Source organism: Leptinotarsa decemlineata, unplaced genomic scaffold (genome assembly GCF_025532065.1).
Source record: "Leptinotarsa decemlineata unplaced genomic scaffold, Ldec_3_MD MMD2_tig00026328_RagTag_RagTag, whole genome shotgun sequence".
In the NCBI taxonomy this organism is placed as follows: domain Eukaryota; kingdom Metazoa; phylum Arthropoda; class Insecta; order Coleoptera; family Chrysomelidae; genus Leptinotarsa; species Leptinotarsa decemlineata.
In genome coordinates this window covers 19,641,396-19,660,188 of record NW_027412688.1, presented here as the reverse complement: position 1 = coordinate 19,660,188, position 18,793 = coordinate 19,641,396, and the positions used below count along the sequence as shown (strand labels likewise).

Genomic DNA, 18,793 nt, shown 5'->3' with positions numbered 1-18,793 from the left:
GGTATAACAGTTTTGGGATACTTTCATGCATTTCCAAATGCTTCTCTGCACGAGGCTGAAAGGGAGATAGGTATACCCTACGTGACAATTTGTCGAATTCTTAATAAGCATAAATGGCATCCCTATAAGTTCTACTGTGTCCAACATTTGAAAGAGACTGATTTACCTCGTAGACAAGGAATTCTTTGAATGGTTACTTGTCAAGACTCAAGAGGATGAACATTTCCTTGACAATATCATATGGACAGATGAGGCCAAGTTCACGAAAAATGGAGTTTTCAATAGACACAACAGTCATTATTGGGCGCCAGAAAATCCCCATGTTGTCCGTCAAAGGGGTTTTCAAGAAAGATGGCAATTCAATGTATTTTGTGCCATAAAGAATGAGTCAATTTTTTATATCGAATTTTATGATGATAATTTGAATGCATCAAAATATGAAGATTTACTGAGGAATGGTATTCAAATTATTTTAAATAATAGACCAGGAAGAGAACGTGTATGGTACCAAATGGATGGTGCTCCACCCCATAATTCTCATTCAGTCAGCGAAGCTTTAACCGAAATCTTCGAAGACAGATGGATTGGTAATAATGGACCTTTTCGTTGGCCTCCTAGAACACCAGATGGCAATCCATTAGATTATTTCGTGTGGGGTTTCATTAAAAATATGGTTTACTGTACTCCAATAACAACAATGGAAGATATGAAATCGAGAGTTACAACTGCTTTCAAAAGTTTGACTCCAGACTTGACCAGAAGCGCTACACATGACAATCTTTTGAAGAGATTACATGTTTGTTTAAGTAGAGGTGGAAATGTGTTTGAACATATTCTGAAATACACTGACGATTAAATTAGCTCATTAATTTATGGGTTCATTATTTTCAGTTCGTGTTTCAGCGTTAATAAAACTATTGTTTGAAGAGAAGTTTCATTCGATGGTTGAGGAGTATTTTAATAATTATCTTTTCATTGTATTATCTGTGACTAATTGAGAAACATCAAACGAAATCTGTTTTACAAAAATGAGTGATGAACAAGGAAACCATGTCAATTTCCGTTTGAAACAGTTTATCTCGAAAACGGTTCAAAATAGAAATAGTATTATCAGAACAAAGTTAATCTAAAATTGGATGTAGAGCTCAAAAATTTTGAAATATACAGGGTGTTCCATTTGAAAAAATTGAGTTCCACTCATTTTTTCATAAGATCAACGTATCTGCATTTTTTGAAGACCCTGTATGAGGCAAATGAAAATATGACTCGGAGTGAAGATCCTCATAGTATCACTCCACTCCATTTCAAATTTGATTGTTTTAGTGCAAGAGAGTTCAAGATCATCAGCATTTATAAAAGTTCATGTTTGGTAAAAAAAATATCGAAATTAATTTATATCTTCTAAACGGTAATAAATAGGTATAGAGAAATAGTATATACTTTATAATAGAAGCGACAACGCCGCTTCGTCTAAAATATTTTAGGCGTGTAGGTCATATTGACTTATGTATACTGTGAAATTTTCAGGTTGATCCGTTGAATAGTTTGCCAGAAACGGCTAATTAACGCTCATTATGAAAAGCCCTGTATTGATATATCAATTCTTGAATTGCACGTGAAACCAACATCGGGTCATTCAGTTCTTTCTATGTCCAACTTCACAATTGTTTATCGATGTCATGAGTTGCAAACAAAAAAAAGATTTATATCTTCTATGACCATTCTTTTTCAGGTCGACATTCAAAACTACAATAATTTCAGACTGGAATCTTGTTTGTGAAAGACGCCACTGGGCTAGTTCGGCACAAACTGTAACTATGTTAGGCATTTTAGTTGGTAATTTGGTTTTTGGATATTTATCAGATGTGTAAGTATTGCATTCATAAGTTTCATCTCAAAATTATTGAAAAAGTGAATTAACCATTCCCAACAACAAACATATCTGTGGCCAGTATAGTCAGGATGGCGTTTGCTAGCCGGGCCTTAACCTTTCGAGTTTCTTATAATGTTTATTTTACTGTAAAAAAGAACAAGTTAGTTTATGGTAGCATTGAAAATTCGGTAAGCACCTTCAAACTAAAACTAGACACTGAAAGTGTTATATAAAACCATTCCAGGTGCCTTCACAATTAACATAATTTACTAGGTAGAATAGTCTAATGATGCAAATGACTTATTTCCAGAAATGTTTTTTGGAAAACAGGATCAAATCACCTTAGAAAAATAATTGTTTTCTTGCCAACGTTTCGAATTTATTCAATTATTTATTGGGGGTTATTCAACAAAAAACTTAATAAAACATAACTGCCGAAAACTTTACAACTGTTGTCGTTTTTACTATAAGTTTAAAGATGCAGTTAACATTTACAAATCTAAGTTCCATAACAAAAATCTCCAACTAATCGAGTAACATCTGATGAAAAATAAATAATTCACTAAGAACCCTCATCCGAAAAATAATTAGGAAAAAGTTCCTATCCGCAAAATACAACGGCGAACAAAAAATATAATTAAATTCCATATGCGAAAAATGTATCTGAAAAACTTTACTCAGTAACAAAGAAATTGAAGTGACCTTTTCGGATGAGAATACTGTTGAAAGATTTTTTTTCTAGATAGAAAACTAAAACAGCGCTGTATAACAATATACAATCGCGATATACAAGCGCGATATACAATCTAACATAGTTAAATTGAACTGTGGACACTGTCCCAAATGCTACACTAGTTTCTGAACATGAGCATGGGCATATTTTTGATTTTGAATATTCTTCGATTTCAGATGTCCAACCATATATATCTGAAAGAATTTTGAGCAAAATGATTGGTAACCTCAAATAAGATAGTGTAAACACTAGAAGCGATATTAATGTCCTCAGTACAGCATATTTCAACTTCATCAGTAAAAACCGAAATATTAAAGACTCTCTTCAATTATAATTTTTTCATGTTTGAAGGTGGTTGACAATGTTTCGTGGTGCATTTCATTAGTTCGGACTTCCATTGTCTGATCTGATATGATATAAATTTATTTGAAATCCCTGAAAGAATCTGTAAAAAATGAAAAAGATTTGCTGAAAAATAACAACTATATCAAGCAAAAAAACTGAAATCACAATGAAATAAAACACAAGCAACAACCAAAAAATTGAACTATTAACACGAGATGAAAATTACAAAAAAATTATTTATAAGATATGAAAATCCTGCGATTTTAGAACCCATAGGCACAAGTCGAGACGACGGAAAACGGCCGGATGGTATGACACTTGTTCCATGGAAAAATGGTAAATCTATTGTTTGGGACTTTACTTGTGTAGATACATTAGCAACTTGCCATCTTCGTGTTACTTCTGCGAAAGCCGGTGCTGCTGCTTCTTTAGGAGAAAGTTCCAAACTACGGAAATATCAGAATTTGGGAAATAATTATATCTTTCGCCCAATAGCTATTGAAACGGTTGGTGTTTTTGGCCCTGAAGCCTTATCTTTCATCAATGAAATTGGAAAAAAGGCAACCGATAAAACCCACGAATCAAGAGCCACATCTTTTCTCATTCAGAAAATTAGTATTGCCATCCAAAGAGGAAATGCAGCTTCGTTTTTCGGTACTCTCCCTGATTCCAAAAAACTTGATGAAATTTACTTGTTTCCTGAAAACCAATTTTATAAAGAAAAGAGAGGTAATAAGAAACCACTTTATGAAATAAATTAAAATAAAAGCAAATGAAAAATACTTTATCTCAGCAAAATTCGCAAATGGGTTTCAAAGATATTTCGGATTGTTCAGTGATAAATTCTTCAGTCAAAACCTTTGGGTTAAATGGTTTTAAAAATATTGGTAACACCTGTTTCATGAACAGCGTAATTCAATGTTTATCAAATACGAGATGGTTATTGGAATATTTGAAAAAGGACGAATTCATGAAAGATATCAATACTAGTATTTCTAGTATGAAGGGTGCTTCAATAAAATCGTTTGCAGAAGTCATCAAGGAGTTGTGGTCAGAAGATTCATTCGATAAAGTAGTAAATACAGCATCCTTAAAAAATCAGATTCAAAGTTTTGCTCCTCGATTCATGGGTAATTCCCATCAAGACGCCTAGGAGTTTCTCCGTTATCTTTTAGAAGGATTACATGAAGAGGTTAATATAATTAATGAGAAACCTAAACCAATCTTAACGGAGATTGACGAAAAATTGAGCGACAGCGGAAATGCACAAGAGTCATAGCTCACATATTTGAGGATGCATAACTCTAAGATTGTAGATAATTTCGTTGGCCAATTAAAATCCGCGATGAAATGCACACACTGTGGATACTCTTCAGTAATATTTGATCCTTTCTGGGATTTGTCTCTCTCCATACCACAAAGAACCGACCAATTGAGTTTGTGGCAATGCTTAGATTATTTTACAAGAGAAGAAACTTTGGATGGAATTGAAAAACCGACCTGTTCGAAATGCAAGGAAAGGAGAAAATGCATAAAGTCCCTATCAATCCACAAGTTTCCCTATATTTTAGTAATACATTTAAAAAGATTCTCTCCAACGGAAAGTAGAGGCAAATTGAATGATGTCATCGAATTTCCTCTAGAAGGATTGGATATGGACAATTTTGCAGGAGAAAATGTGGCTACTTGTTATAATCTATATGCACTTTTAAATCACAGTGGGACTACTAACAGAGGACATTATACAGCATACTGCAGACACCCGTATACTAGCGCGTGGCACAAATACAACGATTCACACGTGTCACCAATTTCACCAAAGTCGCTTGTGAGTGGAAAGCATACGTTCTCTTTTATGTAAAGGATGGAACAAAATCGCGCCTTTAATATAACCGAGGGAAAGTTTCTTTGTGCAATTATTATTTATTTTTTATTAATTTCTTACATAGTAGAACTTAATATTGTGATTTTTCAAAACAAGTTAATTTTTTATTTTCATTTATTGTTGATATATTTTTTTTATTTTCATCTCGTGTTAATAGTTCAATTTATTGATTTTTTGGTTGTTGCGTGTATTTTATTTCATTGTAATTTCAGTTTTTTGCTTAATATAATTGTTATTTTTCAGCAAATCTTTTTGATTTTTACAGAATCATTCAGAGATTTCAAATCAGTTCATATCATATCAGACAATGGAAGTCCGAACTAATGAAATAATTCTTTTTAACATCAATAAAAATTATTAACATGGAGCTATCCGTTTGTTTCATGTCATTGTGTTGTGTTGGTCTTGAATATTTTGTTTGGTACAGTGTTTTTATTTCTCATTTATATGAAGGTTAGGTTAGGTCTAAAGTGAGTGGGTCTATTCGACCTTCCACCGCAACCCGCAAGGGTTTATTGTGGCTCACACCTATTCTAACTCGGCCAAACAAACCCAGCTTCTTAACGAAGCCGATTAGTTTATATGGTGAGTGGTATTTCAGGTCAGATGGTAAGAGTACAACTCTGTCAAACTCTAAAGACCTGATTCGGTCCCAAGCGGGGCAGGCACTAAGCATATGTTCTGTTAATGAGGTAGTCGGATAGTCAAGTTGCAAGATTCCCACCTTGATACCCACGACAACCTTCCCATATGAGGGTTTTTGAACGTCAGCTACACCTGACGATGCCTTAGATTCAATCGTGGAGGGCTTTTTCGCCTCTGGATTTGATGAAACCTCACTTGAGCGCAAACGTTTGCTAACCTGCTCATGGGGGGTTAGTTCCCCCACCTGAGACAGATTCTGCGTACGCCGCAGCTCTCGCTCCTGAACTAAATTTACAGGGAGGTCAATTGGAGTCTTGAACTCGACATCCATCTCTTCTGTAGACTCGCTCCTGAACTAAATTTACAGTGAGGTCCGTTGGAGTCGTAAATTCGACATCCATCTCCTCTGTAGACTCGCTTCTGAACTAAATTTACAGGGAGGACAGTTGGAGTCATTAACTCGACATCGATCTCCTCTGTAGACTCGCTCCTGAACTGAATTTACAGAGAGGTCCGTTGGAGTCGTTAACTCGACATCCATCTCCTCTGTAGACTCGCTCCTGAACTAGATTACATTTATATGTAACTCGTCTAATGATTTTTAAATTTAGTTATAGTTTTACCATGAAAAAACTATTTTTCAGTGAGTAACTTTATTATAATTTCATCATTACTTCTCACAACAGTTTTGTCAGGTATGTTTTATAAAATTCATTGTTACAGAGTCCTGAAGATGAATTTAATTGAATTCGAAACGTTGGCAGGAAATCAATTGTTTTGTAAGATAATTTGATCCTTTTGCCCAAAAAACCTTTCTAGAAATAATTTACTCAATCATTATATCAGAAGACGAAAAGTGCAATCGAATGTAACACAATGAGACATCTTAAATCCTTAGCTTGCACAAGTTTCAATTTTTGAGAGTGTCATTCGAAAGGAACACAGCTGGTTAACGTTTATCCCCATTTTGAAGCATTTAATGCACTTGCGGGGCGGTTAAAAACATGTTTTTTATTTGGATGATATATCACCTGCACATTAATTGTATGTTATATTGGGTGTTACCATAAGTATGGAAACATAAAAAATTAAACGATTTGTGGATACAACACTCCAAAAAGGGGGCAAACCACAGACACGTGTTTCTGGCTATTGGCCTCATCAGCGCGGTACAGCCAAGTGTAAAGATGGGCAACATTGTCGAAAGCAGGAAACAACACATACGCACGGAGTCAACAGCAGGAGCCAACTGCACATTTGTGGTTCCAGTTGGGTAGCTATAGTTGCCTACAACATGATCATGTTAGATGTAGCCTGGGAATTCTAGGTCTTCTAACAAAAAAAATGTGGATTTCAACCTGGATATTCAATGATGTAATCAGATTTCACCTTGACCATTACATCGATGGCCATTGTTCATGGATTTGAAAAGTAGACATGATAATATTTTCCACTATTTTCAAATCCTTCTTGGAAAATATGGATTTCCTATCAAACAATGATTTTGACTGTGGCCGTCGAGTTAATGATCGAGTTCAAATCTGGATTACACCATTATAGATAACCAGAGCAAAAATTTTTTTCTGAAACTTCTTTTTGAAAATGCATTTCTTGAAAGTTATTCCACTGGTTTCAAACTTTTGGAACGCCCAGTATATACAACAGACAGTCATTTTATTGAATACTAAATGTTTGTCAGTAAGTCACGAAAAGTTTTGTTACCCATACAACATATTTTTCGTAATTTCTATATGACAAATAGATCATTGGTTCAGCCTACGATAATATCTACCACAGTTATAGACAAAAATTTGGACATAAAATCCTGAAAACTACAGACACAATATCTTTATGCGATAACTATGCATGATGGACCACGTAAAGGGCCGGTATTTTGGAATAATAAATCCAAATAAAAAAACGTGAATACAAATATATGAAACCAATCAAATAACCTAGGGTTCGTCCTCCAATGTTCCAAATTTTTGTGGAACTACGAGTATATAAATTGACAACCTTTTCTGCCGCCGTCATTGAAATTGATCATTACCAATTTTGATTCATCTACCTCAAAACACATACAAGTGATAATTCATGTTCGATCGTACAAATCATACATAAATCTCCACTTTTGCCACGCAAAAAATCACTTATTTTTAAATTTTTTCGCTTACAACTGGACACATAAATATCAGTTTTCAAATTTCTCAACTGAGTATGTTTCCATATTTAATGTGAACGTAACATTTTCATGGACAAATTTGCACTGTTTCAGGTTTGGAAGAAAGATGCCTTTGATTTTTGAAGTACTACTTCAGGCTACAACAGGACTTTTAACAGCTTTTGTACCTTGGTTTTGGGCATTCATGATTCTTAGGTTTTTAGCAGCAGCTGCTACTGGAGGAACAATGATTACTAGTTTCGTTTTGATAATGGAAATTGTTGGTGAGACACTTTCTTCATATTAGGACCAACAATGTTCACGACAACCATTGAAAATATTAATTGAGAATAAAGTGAAAACTTAAGCAATAAGAAATATTTCATGAAAATCAATATTTTGCTGGAATGTTTTGCGGTTAATTTGATCTTGAATTAGCCTATTAGCCCTCATATATAGCACCTACAAATACTAGACCTCGATATAAAAAAATGAATAGAACCTGATGATACCTACTCCAAGTTTTTGTTTATAGACCGAGCTCTGGGGGGAGTGAGTGTGCAAAATGTGAGGACCGAATTCCATCAATAAAATTCAGTTGAGAAAAGCTCATAGGTATATGAATAATCTCAATCTTGCCAACTGATTTTTTGGTCAATTTTTTTACAATTTATTACCAAAATCGAAGAAGTATTTGCAATAAAGTTATAATAAAGTATAATAGCGAGATTAAGTCATAATTTACAGTTTATTGTAATTTTAGTATCGTATTTTCTTCTTTCAGCTTTTCTTTTGATATTGAGCAGCATGTTTGAATTTGGTTCTATAACTGAATCATTTATATTTTCACAAAATGAACAACAAAGCTCATTCGGTCTTTTTCTATTCAAATTTATTTTGTTAAAAAACGTAAAAAATGTCGGTTCATGGCTCTACTTAAAGTAGAGCCTGAATAACTTTTGGTACAATGATTTGAAAGGAAAATAAAAAAACACGTCAACCATAGTATACAGGAGGACGCATTTTGACATATTCACAATTTATGTTACTTTCCCTATCGCACCCCCAAAGCATGTCACCAATTTTTTTGAATGGACCATCCTATATTGTTTCGCATTATCAGATTATCCATGATGAGCAAATTTCAACAAAGTATGAAATATATGGTCTGAAGCTTATGGTTCGGGTGCTACAAATCATCAAAGTCGTAAACGAGCCACCCTGAATACCTTTTGGAATAATGATTTTCAGGAGAAATAAAAAAACACCTTAACAATAGTATACAGGGGGACACATTTTGACATATTCACATTTGATCTAACTTTGCCTATCGCTCCCCCAGAGCATGTCACCATTTTTTTAAATGGATCAATTGTTTTGCATTATCAGATGTTCCATGATGAACAGATTTCAACAAAGTAGAATACATTTCTGTAGCTCATAGTTTGGAAGCTAAAAATTATTTTAGTTGAAAACGAGCCACCTTGAATCAACTTCTGTAAAATCCGTTACCTAAGTAACAGCCTAGTTAAGTTTGAATTCAATATACTCTTCATTTTGTATTTGTCTTATTCTACAATAACGATTACCTACCAGGTGTAGTTACAACTGGTGTTTCTGTTTTTGTGAATTCTCGAGAAGCAATGGTTTATACGCTTCGAGAACGGATTGAAATAGTGAGTTTGTACTACCCGTATGTTCAGTGATAATCATCCAGGACACAAATACATTTAGGAATTATTGAACAAATTTGTGGAAAATGGATCTGTTAACAATAAAAAGCATAACCGTTCAGGAGTTGTCAACGATGAAGCTATTTGTACTGCAGTTTTAGAGCACGTTGGACTGATGGAAAATTCACAACCTCTTACTAAGTTCTCGATTCTCGAGAATCAGAAATCAGTGGGGCAAATGTTTTCAGGATCCTTCATAAGTACAACCTCTCTGTAGAGTAGGGAGGATGAGTGTAAGCCCACAGCACTTAGGCCACATGTGACCCATTGTACATCCTCCCGAGGAGTTGTCCTCCTAGGTCATCGTCCATCCTGTCCTTTCCAGAAAGGTGGACTGGTCACTGGGAGACATCTCCTTTATATCGGCAGGTGTAGGCCAAGACTCGCCGAACACACCCTCTTTTTTTGACGATAACTCCGGGCACTCGCACAGGACATGCCTGACAGTCTCATCTTCCTGTTCACACATCCTGCATAGAGGTGTGTCCACCAGCCCCATATTATGGAGGTGATTCCTGTTTCCTAAGTTGACAGTGACCAGTCAGAAATCCTACTGTTAGGCGTAGATTTTTCCTGGTCATTGCCAAATATTTCTTCGGCGCCAGCTTCCCAGGGTCACCCAAGGTGATCCTGGCAAAATTACATCCTTTGGTTTCGTCCCATCTCTTTAAGGATTGAGCATGGGTATAACACTTGACTAGTTCCACAATTGTCGAAGTCATCAGGCCGTAGGTGCCACTGGGTCCTAAAATTCTTAGTTCAGCCGCTTCCTTGGCTAAAAAGTCGGCAATGCGATTACCTTTACTCCTGTCATGCCCTTTAATCTACCTCAAGATACTGTTATTATCTACCGAGGCTTTGGCTAAATCTTGGTGACACTCTAGTACTAGCCCTGAGGTTATACGTTGTCTGTTCAAGGCTAATAGGGCTTGTCTGCTGTCACTGCAGATTGATATGTTTTTGCCAGAAATTCCTTTCTTGGTTAATTCTTTTGTGGCGATTGAGATACCAGCCAGTTCTGTTTGGACCACGCTGGTATTTCTTCCCATTCCCCACTTAATTCTTAGGCTTAGTGATCTGGAATACACTCCACATCCTGAGCCTTCTTTGGTTTTTGAGCCGTCTGTGTAAATCTGTATTGCATTTATATCATCTGACTCTATGTTCTGTTTCATTTGTATTTTGTAGGGTTTATTAAATACAAACCTGGGTTCAATTGCATCGCTTGTTGCCTGCAGCAGAGGTTGTGTAGTAAGCGCTTCCCGCCACAGGCCCAGCCTCAATGGAACCATTCCTACTTCGAGGTTTACACCAGCCGTGCGCAATCGTACCATGGCCATCAAGGCAACCTCCTTCACGTACAGATCAAGAGGGGTCATGCCCGTGATTAATTCCATTGCCGCGGTTGGTGTTGTTCTCATGGCTCCTGTGATGTTTAAACAAGCCATTCGCTGTATTTGGTATAATTTTTGGATGGCCGTTGTTTGTAGAACTTTCGGTTCCCATGCAATGGCTCCATACGTTAACATAGGTATTATTATTGCAGTGTAGATCCAGGTGACCACACGAGGTGAAAGACCCCATGCGCGTCCCACTATCCTCCGACATTGCTCATAAGCAACGTATGCTCTTTTTGCTCTACTCTGTAGATGAGAGTTCCATGTTAGCTTCCTGTCGAGGATAGTACCAAGGTATTTCACCTCTTCAGAAAAGTTTAGTTTGCTTTTGAAGATTTCGGGAGGTTTTGAGCCCGTTAAACTTCTTTTCCTGGTGAAAAGGACCATCTCAGTCTTCTTGGGATTGATCGACAGTGAGTGTTCCTTACACCATGTTTCTATCAATTTGAGCCCATCCTGCGCTCTATCGCACATTGTGTTTACAAATTTGCCGGTCTGCAAGATAACTGTCATCTGCGTATGCAATTGTGTAGAATCCATTTTTGTTAAGGTGATTAATCAGGGTATCCAGAACTATGTTCCAGAGAAGGGGTGATAAGACCCCTCCCTGTGGACATCCCCTCATGAACAGTCCTTTCACTATGTTGTCTTCTACATTAATACTTATGCTCTACCAGAGAGCATCTTGAGTATCCATTTTCCTATTACCAGGGGTACATTCCTGGAGTGTAGTTGCTGGGTAATTGTTGGAAAGGTTGTTTTATCAAAAGCTCCCTCGATATCTATGAATATACCCAGGGTGGATTCTTTATTGTCCAATGATATCTCGATTCTGCCAACCACATGGTGAAGGGCAGAATCAGTAGACCTTCCCGGAGTATTCGGAATGCTTTTGGTAGGGTGTAGTCCATCCTACCTGGTTTGGGTGTAAATACTACTCTTACTTCTCTCCACTTACTGGGAATATACCTCAGAGCTAGAGAGGCTCTGAATATTCCAACCAGGTGCGGCATAAGAGTGTCCAGTCCCCACTGAAGTAGGGCTGGTCTTATACCCTCAGATCCTGGTGACTTGAAGGGGGAAAAGCCCGATATAGCCCATCATATTTTGTCCTTATCAATTACTGCACTAGCAGATAGCCAGTCGTATTGTGAGGGTGTTGTTGGTACATCCGTCCAGTTCGTCGTTCCAGGAAAGTCAGAACCTGAGAAGTGAGTTTCCATAAGAATCTCAGCACTCTCCTGGAGGTTGGCGGCTTTGTCGCCATTTTCCCTCGTCAGGATGCCGATACTCTTATGGTGGTCATTTGAGAGTGCCTTCTGTAGCCTAGAAGCTAGTGGGAAGTTTTCGACTGCCTCACAATAGGCTCTCCAGGATTCTCTTTGCTTTCGTCTGCAGACTTTTTTTAAATCTCTGAGGTTGGCTTGATATATACCCCAGTATACAGGGTGTTTCAGAATTCGACGGACAAACTTATACCACGTCATTCCTCTTGCAAAATGATGAAAAATGAGGTAGGACATGTGTGTCCGGAAATGAGCCGTTTCAGAAATACAGGGCGTTGAAGTTGCAAAATAAAAAGACCCTTTTCGTCGTAGCTCCCGGACTAAAAGGAATAAATTAATGAAACTCAGCAAATCGATTACGAGCTAGAATGTGCTTCCTCCAGTGGTATGTTTGCTTCAGTATCAGTAGCCAGTGGCGTTCCAGCGGGGTAATAGCTTATATTTCCCCCCTTATTTTTTACGGCACTGACTTTATATCCACAACCGTCTTTTTTTTGAATTCCTTGATCAATTTTACGTAAAAACCAAATAAACATTCACTATGAAAAAACCAGTAGTTTTCGAGAAAAATTGAGTTGAACTGATAGGTGCATTCTCATATGGGAATATTAATAATCGAGTAAAATAATCGAAATTCCAAAACCGAAATTATTTGAACTCTTTCATCATTCTACCATTCATTGTGTGCTTGAAAAATTATTCACTTCGGCAACATATTGCGGATTTTCTACCATTTTACCAACTTTTTTTGCAGATATGTTGTGAGCCCGCAGACCTACTGAATGGCTTTACTTCGAGATTTATTTTTTAATAAAATGTTCCATCCAAACGATTTTCAAAGACAATTACGAATAGTTGGCAAAACTGAACTCAGAATGTTTTATCGAATTATCTTCTCTAACTGGATAAAAATCCAAGTTTTATCGATTAACCAAAATACCATTACTTGTTTCAACCTTAGCCATCTACAATGTTTCCTGGGCATATCTATTATAGTTTTGTTAGATAACTGTACCGATATTCTCGAGTTCTTCAGCCACTGGTTGAATAGTTTCAGAATACATTCACGTGACTTATAACAATCTTTGATCCACCTAAGCAATGAGGATTACCTTATCCATTGACAACAATAAATTTGTTAGGGGGCTGTGGAAATGAAATGAGATTCGTATGACACTTCCAAGTTAACGTAGCTGTCAGAAAGTGTTTGATTGTGTATTTCGTATAATAAAAATGAATTTTACATTCGAAGAGTTAGCGGACATGCACCTTATTTATGGAAAATCGGGACGAAATGGAAGGTTGGCACAAAGAATGTATCGTGAAAATTTTCCTGGAAGAAATAGAATTCCTAATATGAAAACGTTCGAAAACGTGGACAGAAGACTCAGGGAAACAGGAAGTTTTTTAATTACCAGAAGGAATGCAGGTATACGAGAACTGTAAGAAATTATATCACAGAAGAGGAGGTATTGAACTATGCTGCTGAACATCCGTCTGAAAGTAGTAGATCTATAGCTAGAGTGCTGCATGTGTCTTCATCATCTGTTTGGAGGACTTTGCATGAACAGCAGTTATACCAATATCGACTGAGAAAAGTTCAAACACTGAAACCAGAGGACTATCCAGATCGAATTGAATTTTCTCGATGGTTTTTAAGTATGTGGAGAAATAATCCGGAATTTATCAAGCAAGTGTTATACACTGATAAGGCAAAATTCACAAGGGAAGGTATTTTCAATTCTCGCAATAGCCATATTTGGGCCGAGGAAAATCCTTTTGCTATTCATCCTCATGGCCATCAAACAAAATTTTCATTGAATGTTTGGGCAGGAATAGTAGAAAACCGTTTAGTTGGTCCTTATCTTTTACCAGATAAGTTGAATGGGGACAATTATAGCACTTTCTTGGGAGAAGTATTGCCTGAATTGTTAGAAGATGTTCCTCTGAATATCCGGAATGGAATGTGGTTTCAGCACAACGGTGTTTCTGTTCATTTTTCGTTAGCTGCTAGAGAGTACCTAAATCGGAAATTCGGTGACAATTGGATTGGTCGAGGTGGACCCCACAAATGGCCTGCCAGATCACCAGATTTGAATCCTGTTGACTATTTTCTTTGGGGTCATATGAAGTTACTGGTTTATGAAACAGAACCAAAAAGCCAAGAAGAATTAGTCGCCCGCATTCAAGCTGCATCGATAACGATTGCCGAAAATTTAGAATCATTTGAAAAAGTGCGATTTTCTATGTTGCGCCGTTGCAGATCGTGTATAAGTGTTGACGGAAAAAATTTCGAACAATTACCCTATTGATTATTCATCAGATGTTCTCATTATTATTCAAAAGCACATTTGAATTTTCAATGTAAATTTCAAAAAGAAATTCGTGTTTATGACTCACTGTTCTAGAATTTCAACAGTATTGTTTCTTGTCACATTATCTAAAGTATGTGTAGAGAAGGTATATTTTGAACATGATATTTCAACTCAAAGATGAATTATGAGTACCGACATCCAACTAAGAGTTATGTAATTAGCTGTAAATAGACAACTTCCATTTCTTCATTTATTTAAAAAACTTCATTTACTGACTAGAGTTAGCGAAGATCTTATCAGATGGTTATTCAAATAAATTGACTTCTTCCAAATACATTTCTTTTTTTCAGGCGTATAATTAGAGTCTACTGGTAAAATTTTGTTTTGCGGCTTCATCTGTGAAAATTTGAAAACACTATATACTTTGAGAATGTTTTTCATTTTCTTATAAAGATATTTACGATTCTACAAAGAGAAGTGTGATTTCACTAATGGGAAAGACAGGATAATTGTGAACAAAAAATAATTTTCCCAAAATCCAGAATAATGGTGTTATTTTAGGATTATTGGAGCCTAACTCAGTCGAGATTCCGAATGATCGCAAATTTTATTTGGGGTCACTTTTTTTCAGATCACAAAGTCACTCGAAGATCTGAGAACAATGAAAACATTTCAACAATGAAATCTATTGACAAGTACGAAAATAAGCCTCAAGAGTTATGATTTGTCATTACAATATGCTAAACATAACAAAAATTGGTACGATGATAGAAAACCCACAATAATTACCATCACTTGCAAGCGCTAAATTAATGGTAAAATCATAAAAGAGTTCAAATAATTTTGGTTTTGGAATTTCGATTATTTTAATCGATTATTCCCATATAAGAATGCACGTATCAGTTCAACTCAATTTTTCTCGAAAACTACTGGTTTTTTCATAGTGAATGTTTATTTGGTTTTTACGTAAAATTGATCAAGGAATTCAAAAAAAAGACGGTTGTGGATATAAAGTCAGTGCCGTAAAAAATAAGGGGGGAAATATAAGCTATTACCCCGCTGGAACGCCACTGGCTACTGATACTGAAGCAAACATACCACTGGAGAAAGCACATTCTAGCTCGTAATCGATTTGCTGAGTTTCATTAATTTATTCCTTTTAGTCCGGGAGCTACGACGAAAAGGGTCTTTTTATTTTGCAACTTCAACGCCCTGTATTTCTGAAACGGCTCATTTCCGGACACACATGTCCTACCTCATTTTTCATCATTTTGCAAGAGGAATGACGTGGTATAAGTTTGTCCGTCGAATTCTGAAACACCCTGTATATAAGTACAAATTTCATCCATATAAGATTAGACTAGTTCATGAGTTGAACGAAGATGATTTCGATAGACGTAGCAAGTTTTGTGGAAGTCTCACTGAACATATCAACTTGCATCAGAATTTCTTGTATAAAAATTGTTTTCCGGATGAATGTACGTTTAGTTTGAATGGAGAAGTGAATCGGCAGAATTGTCGATATTGGAGTGATACGAACCCTCATTTATACCGTCAAGTTCATACCCAACGACCTCAAAAACTGAATGTTAGGGCAGAAATTTTAGATGACCACATCATGTGACCTTTTTTATCGATGATAATTTGACTAGTGATAAATATTTGGATATGTTGGAGAATCGAATAATACCGTGCATCAATAGGGCAATTGAGGAGGATATAAATTTATTCGAACACGAAATAGTTTTTCAGCAGGATGGTGCCCATTCTCATTATGCAGCTGCAGTGCGACAATTTTTTGATAACCATTTTCCTGGTCGACAAGGTCTCCTGTAGATTTTTTTCTATTTGGTCATTTGAAGTATAAAGTGTATGAGATAGAATCAACAAAAAAGATTTGAGAGAGAATATCATGAGGCATTGGAGAGAAATAACTTTCGAGATTCTCAACCATGTGAGGGCGGCAATGGAAGCTCGTTTGTGCCATTGTATATAAGTTGGTGAAAACGTTTTTAAACATTTACTCTAGAGAATTTTTTCTTCTCATTGTCCAGTCATCAGATTTTGATTCAAGAATTAATAAAAAAATCCCTTTTTCTAATTTATTGCTTCCATATTTGTCTCTAGAACGAATATATTTCAAAATGTGGCCTCTTGTATTATAATTGTTGACCTGTTTTTTTATTTTTCCTGCAAATCATTGTTTCAAAAGTTATTCAGAGTGGCTCGTTTTCAACTCAAATAATTTGTAGCTCCTGAACCATAAGCTTCAGACCATATGTTTTATACTTTGTTGAAATCTGCTCATCATGTAGCATCTGATGATGCGAAATAATATAGGGTCAAATGTCAAAATGTGTCCCCCTGCACTAATAGGTGTTTTCTGTATCAACTACGAAACAACTATTGTAATATTTATAATCCGGCATATTTTTGAGCGAGCAGAGTTGAAGCAAGGGCGAATTTAGGTTCAAATTTGGAGGGGGTAATTTTAAAATTTTGGGGGAGGGAAAGTAATTTGCAGGAGAGATAATTTATATATGAAAGTACGTGGGTGTATATATTACAATACGCATTTGAACTGTTTTGACTGTTGATGTCAGGGTGGGTAAATTCCCCCATTACCTTCCCCCATGAATTCAAGTGACAGTGAATTTGTTCTTCAAAGGTTATTTGGAGATGAAACATTCAAAAATCACTAAAACAATGATTAAATTGAAAATTTTAATAAAAAAATAAAAAATGGAATTATTACTTGTTGTAAAAAATTAGGAAAGAAAATTTAAATGAACAATTCTAGCAAGCAGGACCTAATCATGAAAAAAATGTAATGTAATTAATAACAATATAAATGGATGTAGGCAATGTAATCAGAGTATCAAAGAGATAGCATTTTTAAATAGTTCAATACTAATCAATTAAAAGGACATAACGAATGAATTTAATTCCTTTTTCTCAGATATTGGCTCAATTTTATCAAAAAAAAATCATGACCAGACTGAATATATTTCCATCTTCTTGTAAATCTTTGTTGCAAAAGACTACTTCAGAAGAAGAAATAAAAAAAATCTTAATATCTTCAAAAATGAAAACAGCTCCAGGTGAAGATGAAATTAATTCAAAAAATTATTATTTACTTAGTACAATAATATACTTAGTTACAATGATAATCAATAAATGTTTCAAAGGTATTTTTCCTGATCACCCGAAAAAAATGTTTCTCAAACCAATTTATAATAAAGTACCTATTCAAGTAACACATTTTTGTAAGATGTTTATTAAACAGTTTTACAAAAACACAACACGTGTATTGCTATATAGTAGCTTCTTCTGGCGCGTATAGCGAAACACGTGTTGCGTTTTTATAAAACTGTTTAGTGAAAATCTAACAATGAAGTGTTTCTTGAATACGTTATAGATATCCATCAAGAATCGGCCGATTCCATCACATAAAATTTTTAAAGGAAATGAATGAAAAAAATGTTTCAAATTATTTCAATTGCTCTTAAAAATTTGTCTGGAAAAATATTTGAAAAGGTGTTATTTTTATATTAATTATCATAAATTTCAATATATATTCCAACCAAATAAAAATACTTAGTCTGCAGGGATAGATCTAATAAATAATATACATAGATGTATGGATACGGTGTTGTATTAATTATAGATACAGGGCGTTCCAACGAAAACTTGATCCCCCCTTTGAGTCAGAAACGGACGTGTAATCGGAAATTTCAAACAGCACGTCAATTTTCATTTCTAGGAGGTCTAATTCTGATATGGAAATCAAACCCGAAACTTCACCCCCCTGCGGTCAGCAAGTACCCCCCCCCCCCCATATTTTTTTAATAGCATGGGAGTTCGAGTGATACATCATTTGATAATACAGTCTGCTTTCGAAAGCGTTCCTGACATTATTGAAGATGTCCGAAGTCAGAAATCGGTACTCCCGAACAATTGTCTGTCGCAGGTCTTCTAGATTTGTAGAATTTATTTAATTAGTAGTAAACGTTTTAAAATGGACGACACTGTTAGTTTTTCCTGCACTGGTAGTTTTTATTGAAACTAGTTGTCGCAAAACAAAAAGTAGACAGTTGGCCACTGTCACTTCTTCACAAATTATTATTCAGTCATCCTTGTTCACTGTGTTCCAGCATGGTTTATTCTACTGAATAAAGAATAGAAATTGTTGCAACCTATTATCGAAATAATGAATGTGCTAAAGCTGCTACAAGAATTTATAATACGAATCATCCAGACCACAACGTGAGCCATCAATACGTTAAACAGTTAATGGATGAGTTTCGAATTGCAGGTTCTGTTCACAACAGAAAACATGAAGTATCATGTCCTGTCAGAAATGATCATCGACATAACGTTATGTTGATGGAAATCACAGAATTGAAGTTACAGACATGTA

General features: G+C 35.7%; 1 protein-coding gene across 3 annotated transcripts in view; it reads left to right on the top strand.

The window, feature by feature from the left end:
• The window catches only part of LOC111515562 (organic cation transporter protein-like), a 244,514-nt gene that overhangs the window by 212,768 nt on the left and 12,953 nt on the right, over positions 1-18,793 (top strand). For 2 of the 3 annotated variants that reach the window (XM_074182795.1, XM_074182793.1), the window contains exons 5-6: positions 1,733-1,867; positions 7,757-7,926. In XM_074182795.1, the coding sequence (XP_074038896.1) occupies positions 1,733-1,867; positions 7,757-7,926 (305 nt within the window). The remainder of the gene's footprint in view (positions 1-1,732; positions 1,868-7,756; positions 7,927-18,793) is intronic. The other variant, XM_074182794.1, reaches the window with a different exon arrangement.